Here is a 14,474-nt window from a genome sequence, read left to right on the forward strand (position 1 = left end):
TGGGTCTTTTGCAAGCAGAAGTTATTTAATATACAGCCTTTACAGTGACCATGCTAGAAGAGCAGAGAGCAGGCTGAGGTTTGGCTCCAGGTCACAATTAGAAGAAAGTTTTAAGTAGTGAAATTTAAGATAATCTATAGACGTGCAACAAGAAAAATATGGCAGAAATGTAACCATACATCATCCTGATGTTCAGATTCTCCCATCAGAAAAACTGGATCAACAGTAACCATTTACCACTTTTAAAGGTTAATGGTTTTTTTTCTAGGACCTCTCAAAATCATATTTAAAATATTCTGTGCAGATTATGTGCCAGAATTTTCCTTGATCTTCACACACAGCATTAGGCAGTGTCAGGCATTTCCTTCCCAAAAGTTATTTAAATTAAAAACCTAATTTTGTTAGAAAAGGACCTGCTAAAGCACTGAATGATTTCTAGACTTTAGGAAATAAAGCAAAAACATGATAATAACATTAATGGTTTTGTCACTCCTGCTCTTCTGCAGCTGTGCTTCATCCAGCTCCTTCTCCATTTTCTCTCTTTCCAAATTCAGATCACTCAGCTCTTGCCCAGTGACTTTAATTATCCTCTGCAGCCTGCGATTCTCAGCGTCCTTTGTGAGGTTCTCCGAGCGCAGCTCTGCCAGCAGGGTCTCCTTCTCCATCAGCAGAGCCTGATAATCTGCAGCACCCTGGAACACACAACAGCATTCAGGCTCCAGGAGGGGGTTTTGTGGAGCCTGGGAGTCTTTACCCCCATTGCATCCCACAACCCTGCCCCTCTTCCCAGTGCATCACAATTGGGGTGCAAAGAAACAGTGAAATGACAAAACAAGGAAAGTGTAACACTAAAAACTGCCTCTAGTGATGTAACAAAACTTTCCATGACATCCACTGCAGGCTGAGGAAGCCTGAGGTGACAAAGAATGAGGCAAAGGTTGACATGCAAAGGAGTCCACAGTGCAGAAAAGGTCATGGCAGTATTCTTGATTCACAGAGCTTTAATTACATCAAACTATTTCTGGAGTAGAGTCCAATTTCAGTCTGGACTAGGTCAGGAAGTTACTGAGTCTTTCATGGAATCACAGAATTAAGGTTGGAAAAGACCTTTAAGATGGAGTCCAGCTGCCAACCCAGCACCAGCAACCCAGATGCTCAGTGCCACAGCTGCACATTTTGGGATGGTGACTGCACCCTTCCCCTTGGCACAGATCTATTTTGTGTTCCACCACACTGCTGCAGCTGGCCCTGGAGTCAGAGCAGAGGGCTCTGCAGCACCTTTACTCACAGAGAGCTGCCTTCAGCTCAGGGCTGGAGCTAAGGAGCAGAGTGCTGAGGAGCAGGACTCACTCTGCAGCGTGGGGTCTGTGGACAGCAGGGATCAGTTGCACACTTTAAACTCAGAACATTTTAAGAAGTCTCAGAAATCATGAAGTCCCTTTTCTCCTTCTCTCACACGCAAAAAGCATTACTAAATCACATTTTCACAAATAACATTCCAGTATTTTATAAACAGTGGTTTCACATTTATTTTATAAATAAATCCAAGCAGGTGTCTCAAACCAAATTCAACTCTGCTAATAGGAAGCCTGTGCTGGCACCATACTTTTGGGAAAAAAACCTCAAGATAACCTCAGCTTCCCAGATATTTGTGTCTTTATTTTTAACTTATTCTGATATTACATGTTTCTCCCTTAAAGGTTCTCAGTTGGTTTACATGTTAAAAAAACCCAAAAAACAAGAAGGACAAACAAGGTAAGTTATTTTAACATTCTATTCCTCAAATAATTTTATTTCGGATTTTTTTTCAAAGTAATAAAGATTAAGAACTTTAAAACAACATTTTAAATTGATTTCCATTCCTCTGCTTTCGAAGATAGCAAGCACTGCCTGCTGTGTGGAATTACAGAGAAGGGAGAAGCAGGAATGGGAGAAATCACAACAAATTGCTTGTTCTTACCTTGAATTTTTGGACATGTGCCTTGTGAGTTGCCTCTCTTGCCTTAGCCAATGAAGCATTTAACTCCTCAATTTCAGAAGCCAGCTCCTCATTCTTTAAATAAAGTGAAATGAATACTATGTAGGAAGAGTTATTTCCAAGGGATGGCAATGCAGTAACTTCTACCCCATCTCATTAAACATTCATCCAACTACACAAAACACTTACAAGAACACCAAATGCATCATAGTAAATCCTATATAAAGAAATTTTTGCTGTTATACACTCACTAGAATGCCTATCACTCAAGTGAAGTATTTCCCACTCTTCCACACAATCTGAATTTCAGCTGATGTTGACCTCTCTCATTTTAGCTGCCTTTGACAGCTCCACTTACTCAACAACATAAAATACCCCTCGTATCTTCTAAGTGGTGCTCAGAGCTGATAAAAATCAGTATGCAGCTGAAAACATTTTTCTTTCAAGCTCCTAAGGGAGGAAGATACTTAACTGATACTCTCTCCTCTCTCCACCAGTCCAACTGCAGACAAGCAGAACTGCCTGGAGAGGCGACAGCAGTGACAGGGACCCGCTCAAAGCCTCCTCATGGTTACAGGGAGATCAGACCCTGCCACACACACACACACCCCACTCCGTGGTACCTCAACAAACCAGCAAGATCACAATGACCCTCACCTCTTTTTCCTTTGCTTTTAAGGCAACAGTTAGTCCTTGGATAGTTTTATCCCTTTTCAAACCATTCTTCTTTTCAACAGCAAGCTCATTTTCTCTCTCTTGTAGCTCTTCTTGCAGCGACTAAATTAGATTATGTGAAAGTTGCATTAACTTCCCACTAAGAGATACTGTAACTGCACATTAATAAGTACACTCCCTCGGAGTTCTTGGAGCTTATTACTCAGATTACCAACATAAAATACAGTCCCCAGAATGAGAGGCAGCATCTTAAAGTAGTGCCTGGAATATTGTATAAGAAGGGAGCAGGCTACAAGCAGCAGCTTCAATATTTGATGAGTGTGTCTATCAGCTTTACTGAAAATTGCTTCAAAAAACAGGAGGGGTCCTCTGTCATCCCAGATCAAAGAGATTTTAACAGAGGACCTGCTCTGCTGCCCTTGGAGTCAAGGCCTCTGTGCCTATGAAAGGATAACAGAGGGAGCCCCACACACACTGTAAGGGGTCAAGGAAACAGGAGCAAAACTGGAACTTACCTGAATCTTTTTTTCAAAGGAATTTCTCTCATTTTTAAGCTCCATTCTAAGAGCCTATAAGAACAAAACAGTTGTTATGGCCACTTTCATTCATTCTCAACACAAATACACTCATTAAGCATTAAAGTGAAGCAAAATGAGCTTAAAAACCCTGGGCATAAAATAAGCCAGTCAAAACTAGGAAGAAATAAAATAAAATAGAACAAAAACCCTCAAAACATGTTCTTCCATGCATGAGACAGAACAATTGCACTTGCTGAGTTAATAGAGGTGCACTTTTATGTGACATTTATCTTTGTCAGCAAGAAGCTTTTATCAAGAGAGATTTTAATTAGCACTTTTCCCTGGGGAGGTTACAGAATTATTTGTTTTAAAAAAGTAATCATACATAAAACTAGATTTCTGCAAAGGTAGTCATCAGATTTTTTTCTCCAATACTGCCCCCAAATGATCACATGCATTCTGTTCACCTCCAGTGAAATGATTAAAGATGATGCTGTTTTCACCTTGACACACAAATACTCTTGTGAATTCAGGGGGGGTTTTCCTGGCACAGACTGATTTATTTGCAAGACCACCCAGAACTGAAAACTTTTACTACCTCTAATCAATCCAATCATAAAAGATTCTTGACACAGACAAAAAAAAAGTGTGTACGTACTGAGCTGAGCAACATTAAGTTCCAAAACAAAAGGGAAGAAAAATTCTCAGATGCCTGACAGCCTCCATAATTAACTTTCTTAATTCTGCCAGCTTTAATTTTGTCTTTGAATAACGAATAGGAAAAAAAAAAAGAAGACAACAAGCCCCAGGACTTGTTTCTACATTCCAGCTTTCAGGAGCTCGGTCTTCCTATTTAGCAGCCAAATGAAATAAAAGACTGATTCTTGTACCTTTTGTAAGTTAAAGGGTAAACCTTTAAACCTGCACTTTATTTCACGAGATGTTTTTATGCCTGCCTCCCTTACCACAGCTTTTTTTCCAGCCCATAACAGCAGAGACACTTCCCAAGAACAAATTCTCAAGTCACATCCTTAACTTTTATAGCAGTTATGTCATCCAGTGAGGGATCTATTAACATCTAGGATTTCTCTAATATATATCTCTGTAAAGCCACTGCACTCTATCTACTCCACAGGCATCAGGTCAGTGGGAAACACAACCTCTCACTGAGGGAATGGATAAATAAGGATGAATATTGCCCACCAAGCCACAGCAAAATCCATGAATGGTAAGGAACTGGAGAATGGAGGAGGAAATAATATTTCTAAACATTGGCTGATGTCACTCACATAGTGTCATACATAAAACCTTTAAAATCCTACCCCCCCATGAGATTTATAACATATAATTCATCAGGCAGTTTCCTCACCTCTATCTCACTATCCTTTTCAAGCCTCAAGGCAATGGTAAGTTCTCTGATTTTTTCTGCTGGCAAGTTCCCATCAGAAGATGCACTCTGAGACTTTTCCTTCTCGAGGTGTTGAATTAGAGCTTCTTTATTTTTCAATGACAGATTCAGTTGCTCTATAAGTCTAAAATTACAAGATTTTAAGTATTAATCTTGCACCATCTACCACCAATTCTCCAGTCATTGCACTGAATCTTGCATACAACTCTCCTAAGTGAAGACTCAAGACAATACTTGCAGAATTTAAGGAAGGACTTTCATAACCCTGGAAAACCTGAAAATGGGCTGTAACTTTAACATAAGCAAACAGGGTTGAGCTATCTGCAAAGTGCTCCTTCTTATTTTCCTCCAATACCACTTCAAATATCAACAGTTCATTTTCAATATTTTACTTACATTGTCCTTTACAGCACACACAAAAACCTTATTGGTCTATTTCCTTCTTAGCCCACACACCACCTCCTTATGTGCCTTCAGCAAGTGTCTCTCGAGCAGTCAGTTTCACCTAAATTTGTATCTAAGTGGTTCTCATTTCACAAAAACAAAACAAAACCAAAAAAAAAAAAAAACCCACAAAAAAAATACTAAAAACAAGTCAGGTCAGTGCTGCTGTCTTCTGTCAATACACATCTTCACACTCCCAGTATTCCAAGAACAATAATGATGTTTTCTGGCAGACCTGAGTGCTACACATGAAAACTTTGCAGCATAAGATGCCATCACTGATTCCTCGTGTTCTGTATCCTGGATTGTACTTCTAACAGTGTTTCTTTTCCCATTAAATTTACCACCCTGACCTCTGAGCTTATGTTTCACACATCCTGGCCCTTTCAGGTTTTCAGGGAACTTTTAAAGATGACTTTGCTCCACAAAGCACTAAACTGGTTGCTGTGTTGCCATTCACTCCATGGGTGGCCAGTAACTCTCCTGTCCCAAGGGCAGGACCAAACTAATCAAACCCAAACCTGTGCTGACTCTTCACACTTTAACAATAAAGAATTCCAGCAGTCAGAAACATTACTGGCAACACTTCTGACCTGTCTTTCTCAGCTTCTGTAACCTTGTCCACATCCTTGGCAGGGGCATTGATAATTGAAGCAAGTTTCTGCTCAGCAGCAATTCTCAGAGCTTTCTCCTTCTCTGTCATAGCAAGGGCTTTTTCCACCTCTTCTTGGGCAGCTTTAAGATTCTGAAATTAAAACACACAATCCTGATGCCTCTAAGAACTAAATGCTCATGAATTTTTTCACATACTGAAGTTTATTCTATTCAACATATGTCAGGATGTTTAATTTAGGAACTTTTACCAAGTATTTCAAGTTCTTTGTAAATGCTTCTGAACTCTCTGTCTGCATTTTCAAGATTAATCCACTTTCTGTGGTATAGAAAGAAGGAAAATTTGTTTCAAAGAAATAAAAAATACCCTAACTGATAGCAGAACAAGAAACAAGTGCCCCTATGCTATGGTTTTAGATTTAGCAATTATAAAATGGTTTTGTCCCACTGTCCTCCCACTATCATAATAAATAGCTACACTTAAATGAAAGAGGTTAAAGAAGGGCTTTTTTGTTCAATAAAATTAATATTCCCAAGCTCACTGTAGCTAATTGGAACTCTCTCCAACATCATTTATAATATTGTGCAGGAATTGATAAAGTATGAACCAGACATTTTTCTCTTGAACAGCAAAAGAAATGGAGATAACAGCCAGAGATTTCAGTCAACTTCCTCTGGGTGACCCAACTCAGAGAGATGGAGAACACCAAAAAAAAGACACAAAACAACTTGCCATATACTACATCAAATTTGATTCAGATCTTCATTTTTACATTGCAAGCTGCCCTGCTGTGCTCACCCAATTTAGTTTCCTATGAAATAAAAGCCTTCTTGTAGCCCAACAAGCCATTCCCCTCCTTGCCTCCACATCTAAACTAAAAAGCATCTCTCTGGGGGAGGGAGAGGAAAAGCTCCCTCACCACTGAACTTCCCCACTCAACCCCTCCCCTGAAAAGCTGTTTTGCCAACATTCACCTGTCAATCAAGAACTCTGAAGGAAATTAATCTTTGTTAGCACTCCCTAGATCTATATAAGTACATGGTGCTGTGTAAACCTGTGACTAAAACCACACTGCAGTGTTTGAATTCATAAGCAGAATAAAATTAATGTCAGAGGCCAACAATATCTTTGGGCTACAGAAAATACCCCATCTCCATGAGATCAGGAAATCTGCTCTTCAACCTATCAGATCTGGAAAACACCAGCCTGAATGCCTGATTTGGGAGAGAGGAAGCAATTTATGAACTTCTCTACCAATTCAACAGCACAAAGAATGCTTTCAGAAATCCCAGCTCCACTAAAATGAATAAGAGGTCACACAAATTCCCCCTTCCTCCTCCCTGAAGGATCTCACTTTAAATGGACTTCAGTCATCCTTGTGAGTCCCTTCCCTTTACACTACAATTCCCCTGTAAAGTAACAAGAACTCAGCAATAAATACAGGAATAAACTGCCTCAAGCACAGATAGTGAGAAATTAAAAAAGATATTACGAAAATATAGGTTGAGCACAGTATCAAATCTCAGACAACTGTACAAAGACAGCAGTGATTCCTTGATATTCCTTCAGCTGTGGTCACTCACCTCTTCCAGAAGGTTTATTCTGCCAGTCAGCATTTCCTCCATCTCCTGCATCTTCTTCTGTGCCTCCTTCCCATGCTGCACTTCAGCATCACCACCCTGGGCCAAGCTTTCAACTGCCTTACTGAAAGAAGTAACACAGACATAAATCCCAGTGCATATCAACGTGGAACACATTTCAGGTGCCAGTGGCTGATGGATCATGCTCAAGCATCTTCCACCTTCTCTGTGCCTACTTATCACTTTAAGGTTCAATACAAACATCTACAGACTATGCAGCAATTTGGGTGCTCTCTGTTAGTTCCACATAAAAGCCTTGGCACAGTGGATAAAGAAGCATTTTAGAAGTATGATGAAAAAGTGAAATATTTCCTTTGTATTTCTAAAGCTTCCAAATACACTATAAAGCCTTCAGCAGAGCTGTGTTTTCCACAGGAAGCAGCACTGGAATAAACTGAAGACATGGAGCTGCTGAGATCTCTCCATTTGCCTTTTCAGTATTTGTTAACACCTTGGGAGAAAAGAACAGGTAGTGTCTCATTGCTCAACACCAGATGATCACTTGTTCATGACTGCCACCTAAATTTTGCTTTCTAGCATGACCTTGTGCAAGGTCCCCTTCAAAGCACAGCAGTACCCTTTGAGCAACCTGGAGAGATCAAACAAAATCCATCTGCTCCACAGGAAAACAAAGAAAATTCCACTGCAATTGAGGCCCGTGGGGCAATCAGCAGCTGCCAGCCTCGATTAGTTTTGAACCAGACATTTCTAAATAAGTGCCCTTTAGATCCTCCAGTTCCTAAAGCATTAGGAACAAAACACATAGAAGCAAATCCTAAGAAATGGACATGAAGAAATAAACTGGTGCTTACTAGGCCTTGATGAGCAGCTTCTCCCTCTCCTGCAGTTCACGCTTCAGACTTTCTATCTCAACTTTCAGCTCAATGTTCTGTGACAAAAGAATGAAAATGTCTGGAAAGAACTGGAAGATCATCCATCCCAAAAGTTAGTGGCAGTGTGTAGATAACTTTTTGCTTGGACCAGCAAATACAAAGTATCACTGGGATAAGAATAGCTGTTAAAAGACATATTTTGCAAGGTTCAAGCCTTCCAGAAATATCAATAGCATTAAGGACCATTGCACTCAAGCAACAGAAATCCCCTGCACACACATTTAACTGCTGTAATAGGGAGTACTGCACTTCAGTTTGGGAATTTCTAGGGTTTCCAAGCATATTTTCTCTTTAAGCTACAAGACATATTATTTTCTTTTCAAAACCCGATTTTATCAAGCTACAGAGGTTTTTAGTAGTTTTAGAATTTTTTTTATAGCTTGAGGAAACCTCTTATGATGCAATTGTACAAAGAACTCCTTGGCCAGGAAGCTGACAAAAACCATGTCAACACACCAGCAATTACAAAAAAATCCCCAGTGGAGAAGACCAGGCAGCAATATTCAGCTGCAACTGTGATCCACCCAAACATCAAGTCCTGTTCTGAACTACTGAAATATGCATCAAGAAAGACTTAAGTTTCCATCCCATTATGGAAAAGAGACCTGAGGAAGGCACCTGTTCAGGTCACTTAAATTTAAGTTATTACTGAAAAGGATAGGGTCAGAATAAAATAATCACACCAAAATTTCCGATAACAGAAAAAGACTTAAAATGAAACAGACAAAAAACAAACAAAACAAAACAAACTCTTCAAAAAGAGACACAGTTGCAGGAAATGTTTCTAAATGCCTACGATTTTGTAGATTTCTTCAGTGGGACCATCAAACTTCTGCTGCATTCGCTCCTCCAGAAAATAAATACGAAGTTTCAGGTTGAAGTTTTCTTTTTTCAGATCAGTGATTTGCTGTGAAAGACGAAAGATAATGAGTAAAAGGGAAAAAAAGGAAAAATCCTAACCTCCAACAGTTTTGCTTTCACCAGCGCAAGACCAGAATTCCACATCCTTGACACAGTTAAACTCACACATACATGTGGGTGACACACATGTATGTCCAATTATGAATTCCAACAGTTTTGCTTTCACCAGTGCAAGACCAGAATTCCACATCCTTGACACAGTTAAACTCACACATACATGTGGGTGACACACATGTATGTCCAATTATGAAGGTGTTAATTAAATATATAATAGGCTTGTGCCCTTTGAGCTATTCCCTGAAGTATCAAAATATTGACTGACTTGACCCAGTAAGAATTCAGGAGAGATTTTTGAATCTAACAACATTAAGTAAATCGTCTAAATGATGGGATTTGAACAAAATACAAGATACAATACAATTTTCATGTTGAAACAGAAATATTTTCTAAGCAAAAGCCTGGGAAGGCAGTTTCATTAAGAGGACCCAGGTAACTTTATTCATAGCAAGAAAAGCCACAAGCACACAAGTGAGCCCAATCAAACACCAGTAAAACCTTTATCCCATCCCATAATTCATAGTGCAATTCTTTGGGGAAAAATTGCTTATCACTTTTAACCTTCCTTGTAGAAGCAGTATCTTAGTTGATGGTTTCATTAAAGAAAGGAGTCTACCTCTAAATTTTTTTAAGAGATGAAGCATAAAACATTCATTCAAATAAGACTTATGTCCCCTGCCAGATGCTTTCAGCAAGTGGAAATCTAATATGTTACAGAGCTACTAATAAAATATTTATGTAGGCTTTTCCAGAACATTACAGTGCTATTTGTAAAAATTATTAGCAATACAATTTCCAAAATATTTGGCTTGTGAAACCCAAGATTACTTTCTGTAACTGCACTCAGAACCTGCATCTGCAAACAACAGTTCAGTTTAATAATCCCTGCCCAGAAAGCTGCCTTGTCATTATTCACAAAAGTGAAAATAATCCGAGCAATTGAAACTCCTACATAAACTTCATGGCTCACTCCCACAACCTGAAGCAACCTGTCAGTAAATCATTCCCAGCAGTCCCTGCTCATTCAGAAAAAGTCCAAGTGACAAAAACATTTTGAAGTTGTACCAGCTGAACTTCTAATTAGTCTCCCTACAGTAAATATAATTCTGAGTCAAAAGGAAAAAATAATTTCAAAATAATTCAACATTTCATAACTCTTGTTACATGTATTGCAGTGGCAACAGAGATAAACCAAAGTGCTTAAGGGTAATGTTTTCAAAAGGCAAATGAAACAGACTGTGCAATCATAAACCAAGGAGTGAAACAAATGTCATCTCTGATGTTCAGTGTCTTGGATGAATGTTAGAGCACACAGACAATTTACAGGTTATTGCTTCATGAAAGAAAACATGTAAAATATGAGAAAGCTCACATTGCAAAAAGATTTTAAAAGCAACCCTCTGAACTTATGCATTTGAAGACACAGTATTAATTCCTTTGTGCATTTTGATTTCTGTATTTAAACAAAAGGAATGAAAACCAAGACAATTATATGCATATTGCACAGAATATTCCACAGTATGGACAGCATGGCAGCAAATCCAAGCTCAGATTAGCTCCTTTCCAAGTCTGCATGGAGCCAGTTTTGTTCAAAAGGGATCTGTCAGCAATGGCTGTGGTTTCACAGCACAACAGTTTCCAACTATAAAGGCTGGTTTAGATTTACAGAAAAACTCTAAGAGGGTTTGGTGAGACAAGAAAGAATCCCACAAATATTATTACCCAGCTCCCTTATTTGATATCCATCACCCTTTCTGCTCATGAACACCATTACCCACAACAAGGTCTCCTCAGAGATGCTTCTCACTTTGCCCATGTAATCATGTTTTCTATAATAGAATGGTTACCTCCATACTGCAACAAAGTGGGGCTCCATAAATAATTCAAAAACCTGCACCTCCAACATTATCCAGCTCAGCACCTTCTCCAGGTACAAACATTAGAGGACCTTTCCTACATGGATCCACCTTTCAGCTCACTTAAGGGTCATTACATCCATCCTGTTCTCTCTGAGCTACAGGGCCAGAGCCCATTCTGTTACATCCTTCTTACAGCCTGTATGAATAACAGAGTTACAGAAATAAGTTTACTGGTGTTTTATGTATAATCTTCTTCCTTCATGGCAATGGATCTTTGAGCTTCATTACACTGCTATAAATAAATCCATAAAAGTTCTCATCCCATGGGAAGTTTTACAGCTCAGTTTAACATGAGGGGTCTGAGCATACCAGAATTCCAGACCTGTGGGGAGGCCCCTGCTCTACATCACACAGAACAGCAACAGATTGTTCCTTCTTTCTGCAACATTTTTCCCTGTGCCCAGGAACCCTGCAGACAGTAAACCACTAGCAAAATGTATATTCTGGACTGAGGTCTTTGGCACACATCAAAGGAAGAGATTTTAAGCACATACCAATGCCAAGGCAGTGTCTGTCTACCCCAGCCAACACAGAGAAACAAAAGAGAAAGGAAAATAGACACAGACTGTTAAAAACATCCTTCACCAAAGGCTTTCCAAAACAAGCTTTAAATTCTAAGCAAAGAGCAGAGCTTTCTCCTGAGGAGTGATATAAGGTCGCACGAAACTGAAAGAGTTTGTAAGAACCACTCATTTCAAACACAGCATTGCCACAAAAGGTAGCAGCAGCAGCACCCTGAAACTGCAGGCTCTTGGCACAGCCCAAAGGCAGCAGCCACGGCCTTTATCTATAGCAATCAACTCAGAGATTTTAGATTGCCTTCCCCTCTACAGCTTCTTCACACAACAATAATTACCTCAAAAGTTTTTCATTCTAGTCCTTAACAGAGAAGTTGTCCTGCAACACAGCCCAATCAAATCAGCGTTAAGCAGACATAAACAACTGTCTTATTCAATTTAAAAAGCCAATACAGTTTACATATTTTTAAAATTTAATGTTTTCTTTCATATTCTAGTAAGTGCCAAAATACTTTTATCTACAGAATTGTCACAACGATACTAGACTTCTACAACACAAGCATTCCAAGCACACTCATACTAAAAAGCATTATACTGTAGTCAATGAATTAAAAAGCCAAATCCCACACTAACCTAAATGAAAATAAACTTGATGCTTCCCTGAAATAAATCAGCAACAGATGTGCAAACCAAGCTCTGATGTTTCTGGTGAGCTGCAGGAACTTCTGAGCAGAGGGTGCCAATTTTGTTTCACAACTTCAGCACAGCAGTTGGCTGCTCTGAACAACAAACTCCTGCCTCAGATTTTGAAAGCAGCACTTAAGAAATGGAGGTGCCAAGCACGGACAGGGACATTCACCTGGTCACACCTCCAAAAGATGTGAATCAACTGAAACAAACTACAAGTCAACACTTCAGTCAGCATGCTGGAAATACCTTGGCCATAAATCTGTCACTGAGTCTTAAAATAAAAGTTCTGCTTACATTTTCATAGTCCTTCATGGTCCGAGCTCGAGCTGGTGAGACTGTGTCTTCTGCCACATCTGGTACCACTAGACATTTAAAGAGACATAACAAGTTCAGACAGCAGAAACTCTCTAAGTAGGTTTTCAATTTGGCAAAGATCTACACTAACCTAAACATAACAAAACCTTTAGGGAAGTGAGAGAGGCACTGCTTGGCCCCCTGTTTACATTACATGTCAGTATCTACATTCCATTCCGATCACGCTAAGCTGTCTATCACTTAAACTCCCAAATTCCATCACCCACTTAAATTATGATGTACACCGGAATCAGGCTATGTGAGGTGCGTCAAGAATAAATCCTCAGAGCAAGATCTGGATGATGCACAGCGTGCAACCTCCCTAACCCTGAGCAGAATGTGCCCCGGCAGCACGGCCTCGCTGGATATTCCAAGTATTTTAAGTACACGCCGCACAAAACCGCTGATCATCTTATATAAGGCTGAAAGCCCTAATGACCACAGGCAGCGAGCACACAGCAGTGACGGCAGCAGCTGCTGGCGCTTAAAAACTCCTAAATTACGTAAAAAAGCGCATCACTTAAAAGGGGTTTTTTTTGCCTTTTTTTGCCGTGAGTTTGAGGTTTTTACCGCAGGTTTGGCGATCAGCGCGAAGCACCGAGCCGGGGCAGGGATGCGCGGGCTCCGGCCGCGATCCAGCCCTACCTTGTCCGCCGGGCGGGCCGGGCTGGGGGTCCCCGCGGGAGATGTCCGGCAGCTGGAGGACGCTGGGGAAGAAGGAGGAGAGCGCTGAGAGCGCAACGCCCGCGGGCTCGTCCCCCTGAGCCCGTCCGCGGCCGGCGGGCCCGGCCCCGCCACACGCACCCGCGCTGCCCCGCGCATCCGCGCCCGCAGCTCCCCCGTACCTGCCCTCGAACGCCAGCGGCAGCGTCGGGTCCTCCCCCGGCAGCGAATCCATGGTTCGGCCGCGCGGCTCCCGCGGCGCCCGCCGCCTTTGTGCGCGGATTTGGCGGTTTCCCTGGAATTCAAACGCCCGCAATCGCTTCCGCCATCTTTGCGTGGAGCGCGCTGAAGCCGCCGAAGCCGCCGCGGAGCGAGCGGAGGGCGGGCACAATGGGGAGTGAATGGGAGCCGCCCTGTTTGATGAGGGCAGCGGGCCGAGCTGCGCGGACAGCGGCCATGTTGGGTGAGGGCAGAGCGGGGCGGGCGCCGGCCGGGCAGAGGGAGAGCGGCCGGCGCCATCTCGAGTGAGGGAAGGAGCCCAGGCTGACAGCCCGAGGGGACGGAGCGCCTGAGGTGGCGCGAGAGGGGACAGGGTGATCCCCGCCGCTCCCAGGGCCTTCCTCCAAAAGTATCCCCGTTTGGAAGAGGCTTAGGAAGGCAGGCACCAGGCTCCGGCTCCTGCCGAGCCTGGCAGAGCCGCTGGAGCTGATGTTCACCATGTTCCCCGCAGGGCAAAGCTGTCATGGGGCTTGGCGGAAGAAATAAACACGCGTTAGTTCCACATTCTGCACACCGCTCATCGCGACGGGCAGGGGTGCAGGCAGCCGCTGTCCTCCTCCGTGCAGGCGGATTTTGAACCATCTGAGAGGGTTTTTTTACAAGCAAAGTTCTAAGCATGTCGGCTCTCCCACTTTTTGTGAGAGAAAATGCGACTGCACTGAACATTTCTGAACATCAACAGCGGGAAATGCTGAACTGGGTTAAATGCTGAACTGGATTAAGTGCTGCTGTTGTGGCCCGTCCTTCACGGGGCATGGCCAGGGTAAAAACGCCGGGCACAGGTGGAGCTCCAGACCCCTCCTTGCTGTGCATCCTTGCCTTCCTTTAATTCATTTAGAACCCTTGTGCAGGATTGAAATGCCTCCCTGCAGTATTTATTTACATTCTCACAGATTCACAGAAT

General features: G+C 41.8%; 1 protein-coding gene across 4 annotated transcripts in view; it reads right to left on the reverse strand.

The window, feature by feature from the left end:
• CDK5RAP2 (CDK5 regulatory subunit associated protein 2) overlaps nucleotides 1-13,643 on the reverse strand; it is a 70,340-nt gene extending 56,697 nt beyond the window's left edge. For 2 of the 4 annotated variants that reach the window (XM_041406698.1, XM_041406700.1), the window contains exons 1-12: nucleotides 13,474-13,619; nucleotides 13,199-13,335; nucleotides 12,569-12,636; nucleotides 8,966-9,076; nucleotides 8,089-8,165; nucleotides 7,220-7,340; nucleotides 5,617-5,768; nucleotides 4,541-4,703; nucleotides 3,169-3,222; nucleotides 2,636-2,755; nucleotides 1,961-2,053; nucleotides 474-692 (exon numbers count right to left, since the gene is read on the reverse strand). In XM_041406698.1, coding sequence (XP_041262632.1) covers nucleotides 474-692; nucleotides 1,961-2,053; nucleotides 2,636-2,755; nucleotides 3,169-3,222; nucleotides 4,541-4,703; nucleotides 5,617-5,768; nucleotides 7,220-7,340; nucleotides 8,089-8,165; nucleotides 8,966-9,076; nucleotides 12,569-12,636; nucleotides 13,199-13,335; nucleotides 13,474-13,526 — 1,368 coding nt within the window. In that variant the 5' untranslated portion in view covers nucleotides 13,527-13,619. Of the gene's footprint in view, nucleotides 1-473; nucleotides 693-1,960; nucleotides 2,054-2,635; nucleotides 2,756-3,168; nucleotides 3,223-4,540; nucleotides 4,704-5,616; nucleotides 5,769-7,219; nucleotides 7,341-8,088; nucleotides 8,166-8,965; nucleotides 9,077-12,568; nucleotides 12,637-13,198; nucleotides 13,336-13,473 lie in introns of all 4 variants that reach the window. The other 2 variants (XM_041406701.1, XM_041406699.1) reach the window with 2 other exon arrangements.
• Nucleotides 13,644-14,474: the final 831 nt, after the last annotated feature.

This window comes from Onychostruthus taczanowskii, unplaced genomic scaffold, assembly GCF_017590055.1.
Source record: "Onychostruthus taczanowskii isolate IOZ18803 unplaced genomic scaffold, ASM1759005v1 scaffold25, whole genome shotgun sequence".
Taxonomy (NCBI): domain Eukaryota; kingdom Metazoa; phylum Chordata; class Aves; order Passeriformes; family Passeridae; genus Onychostruthus; species Onychostruthus taczanowskii.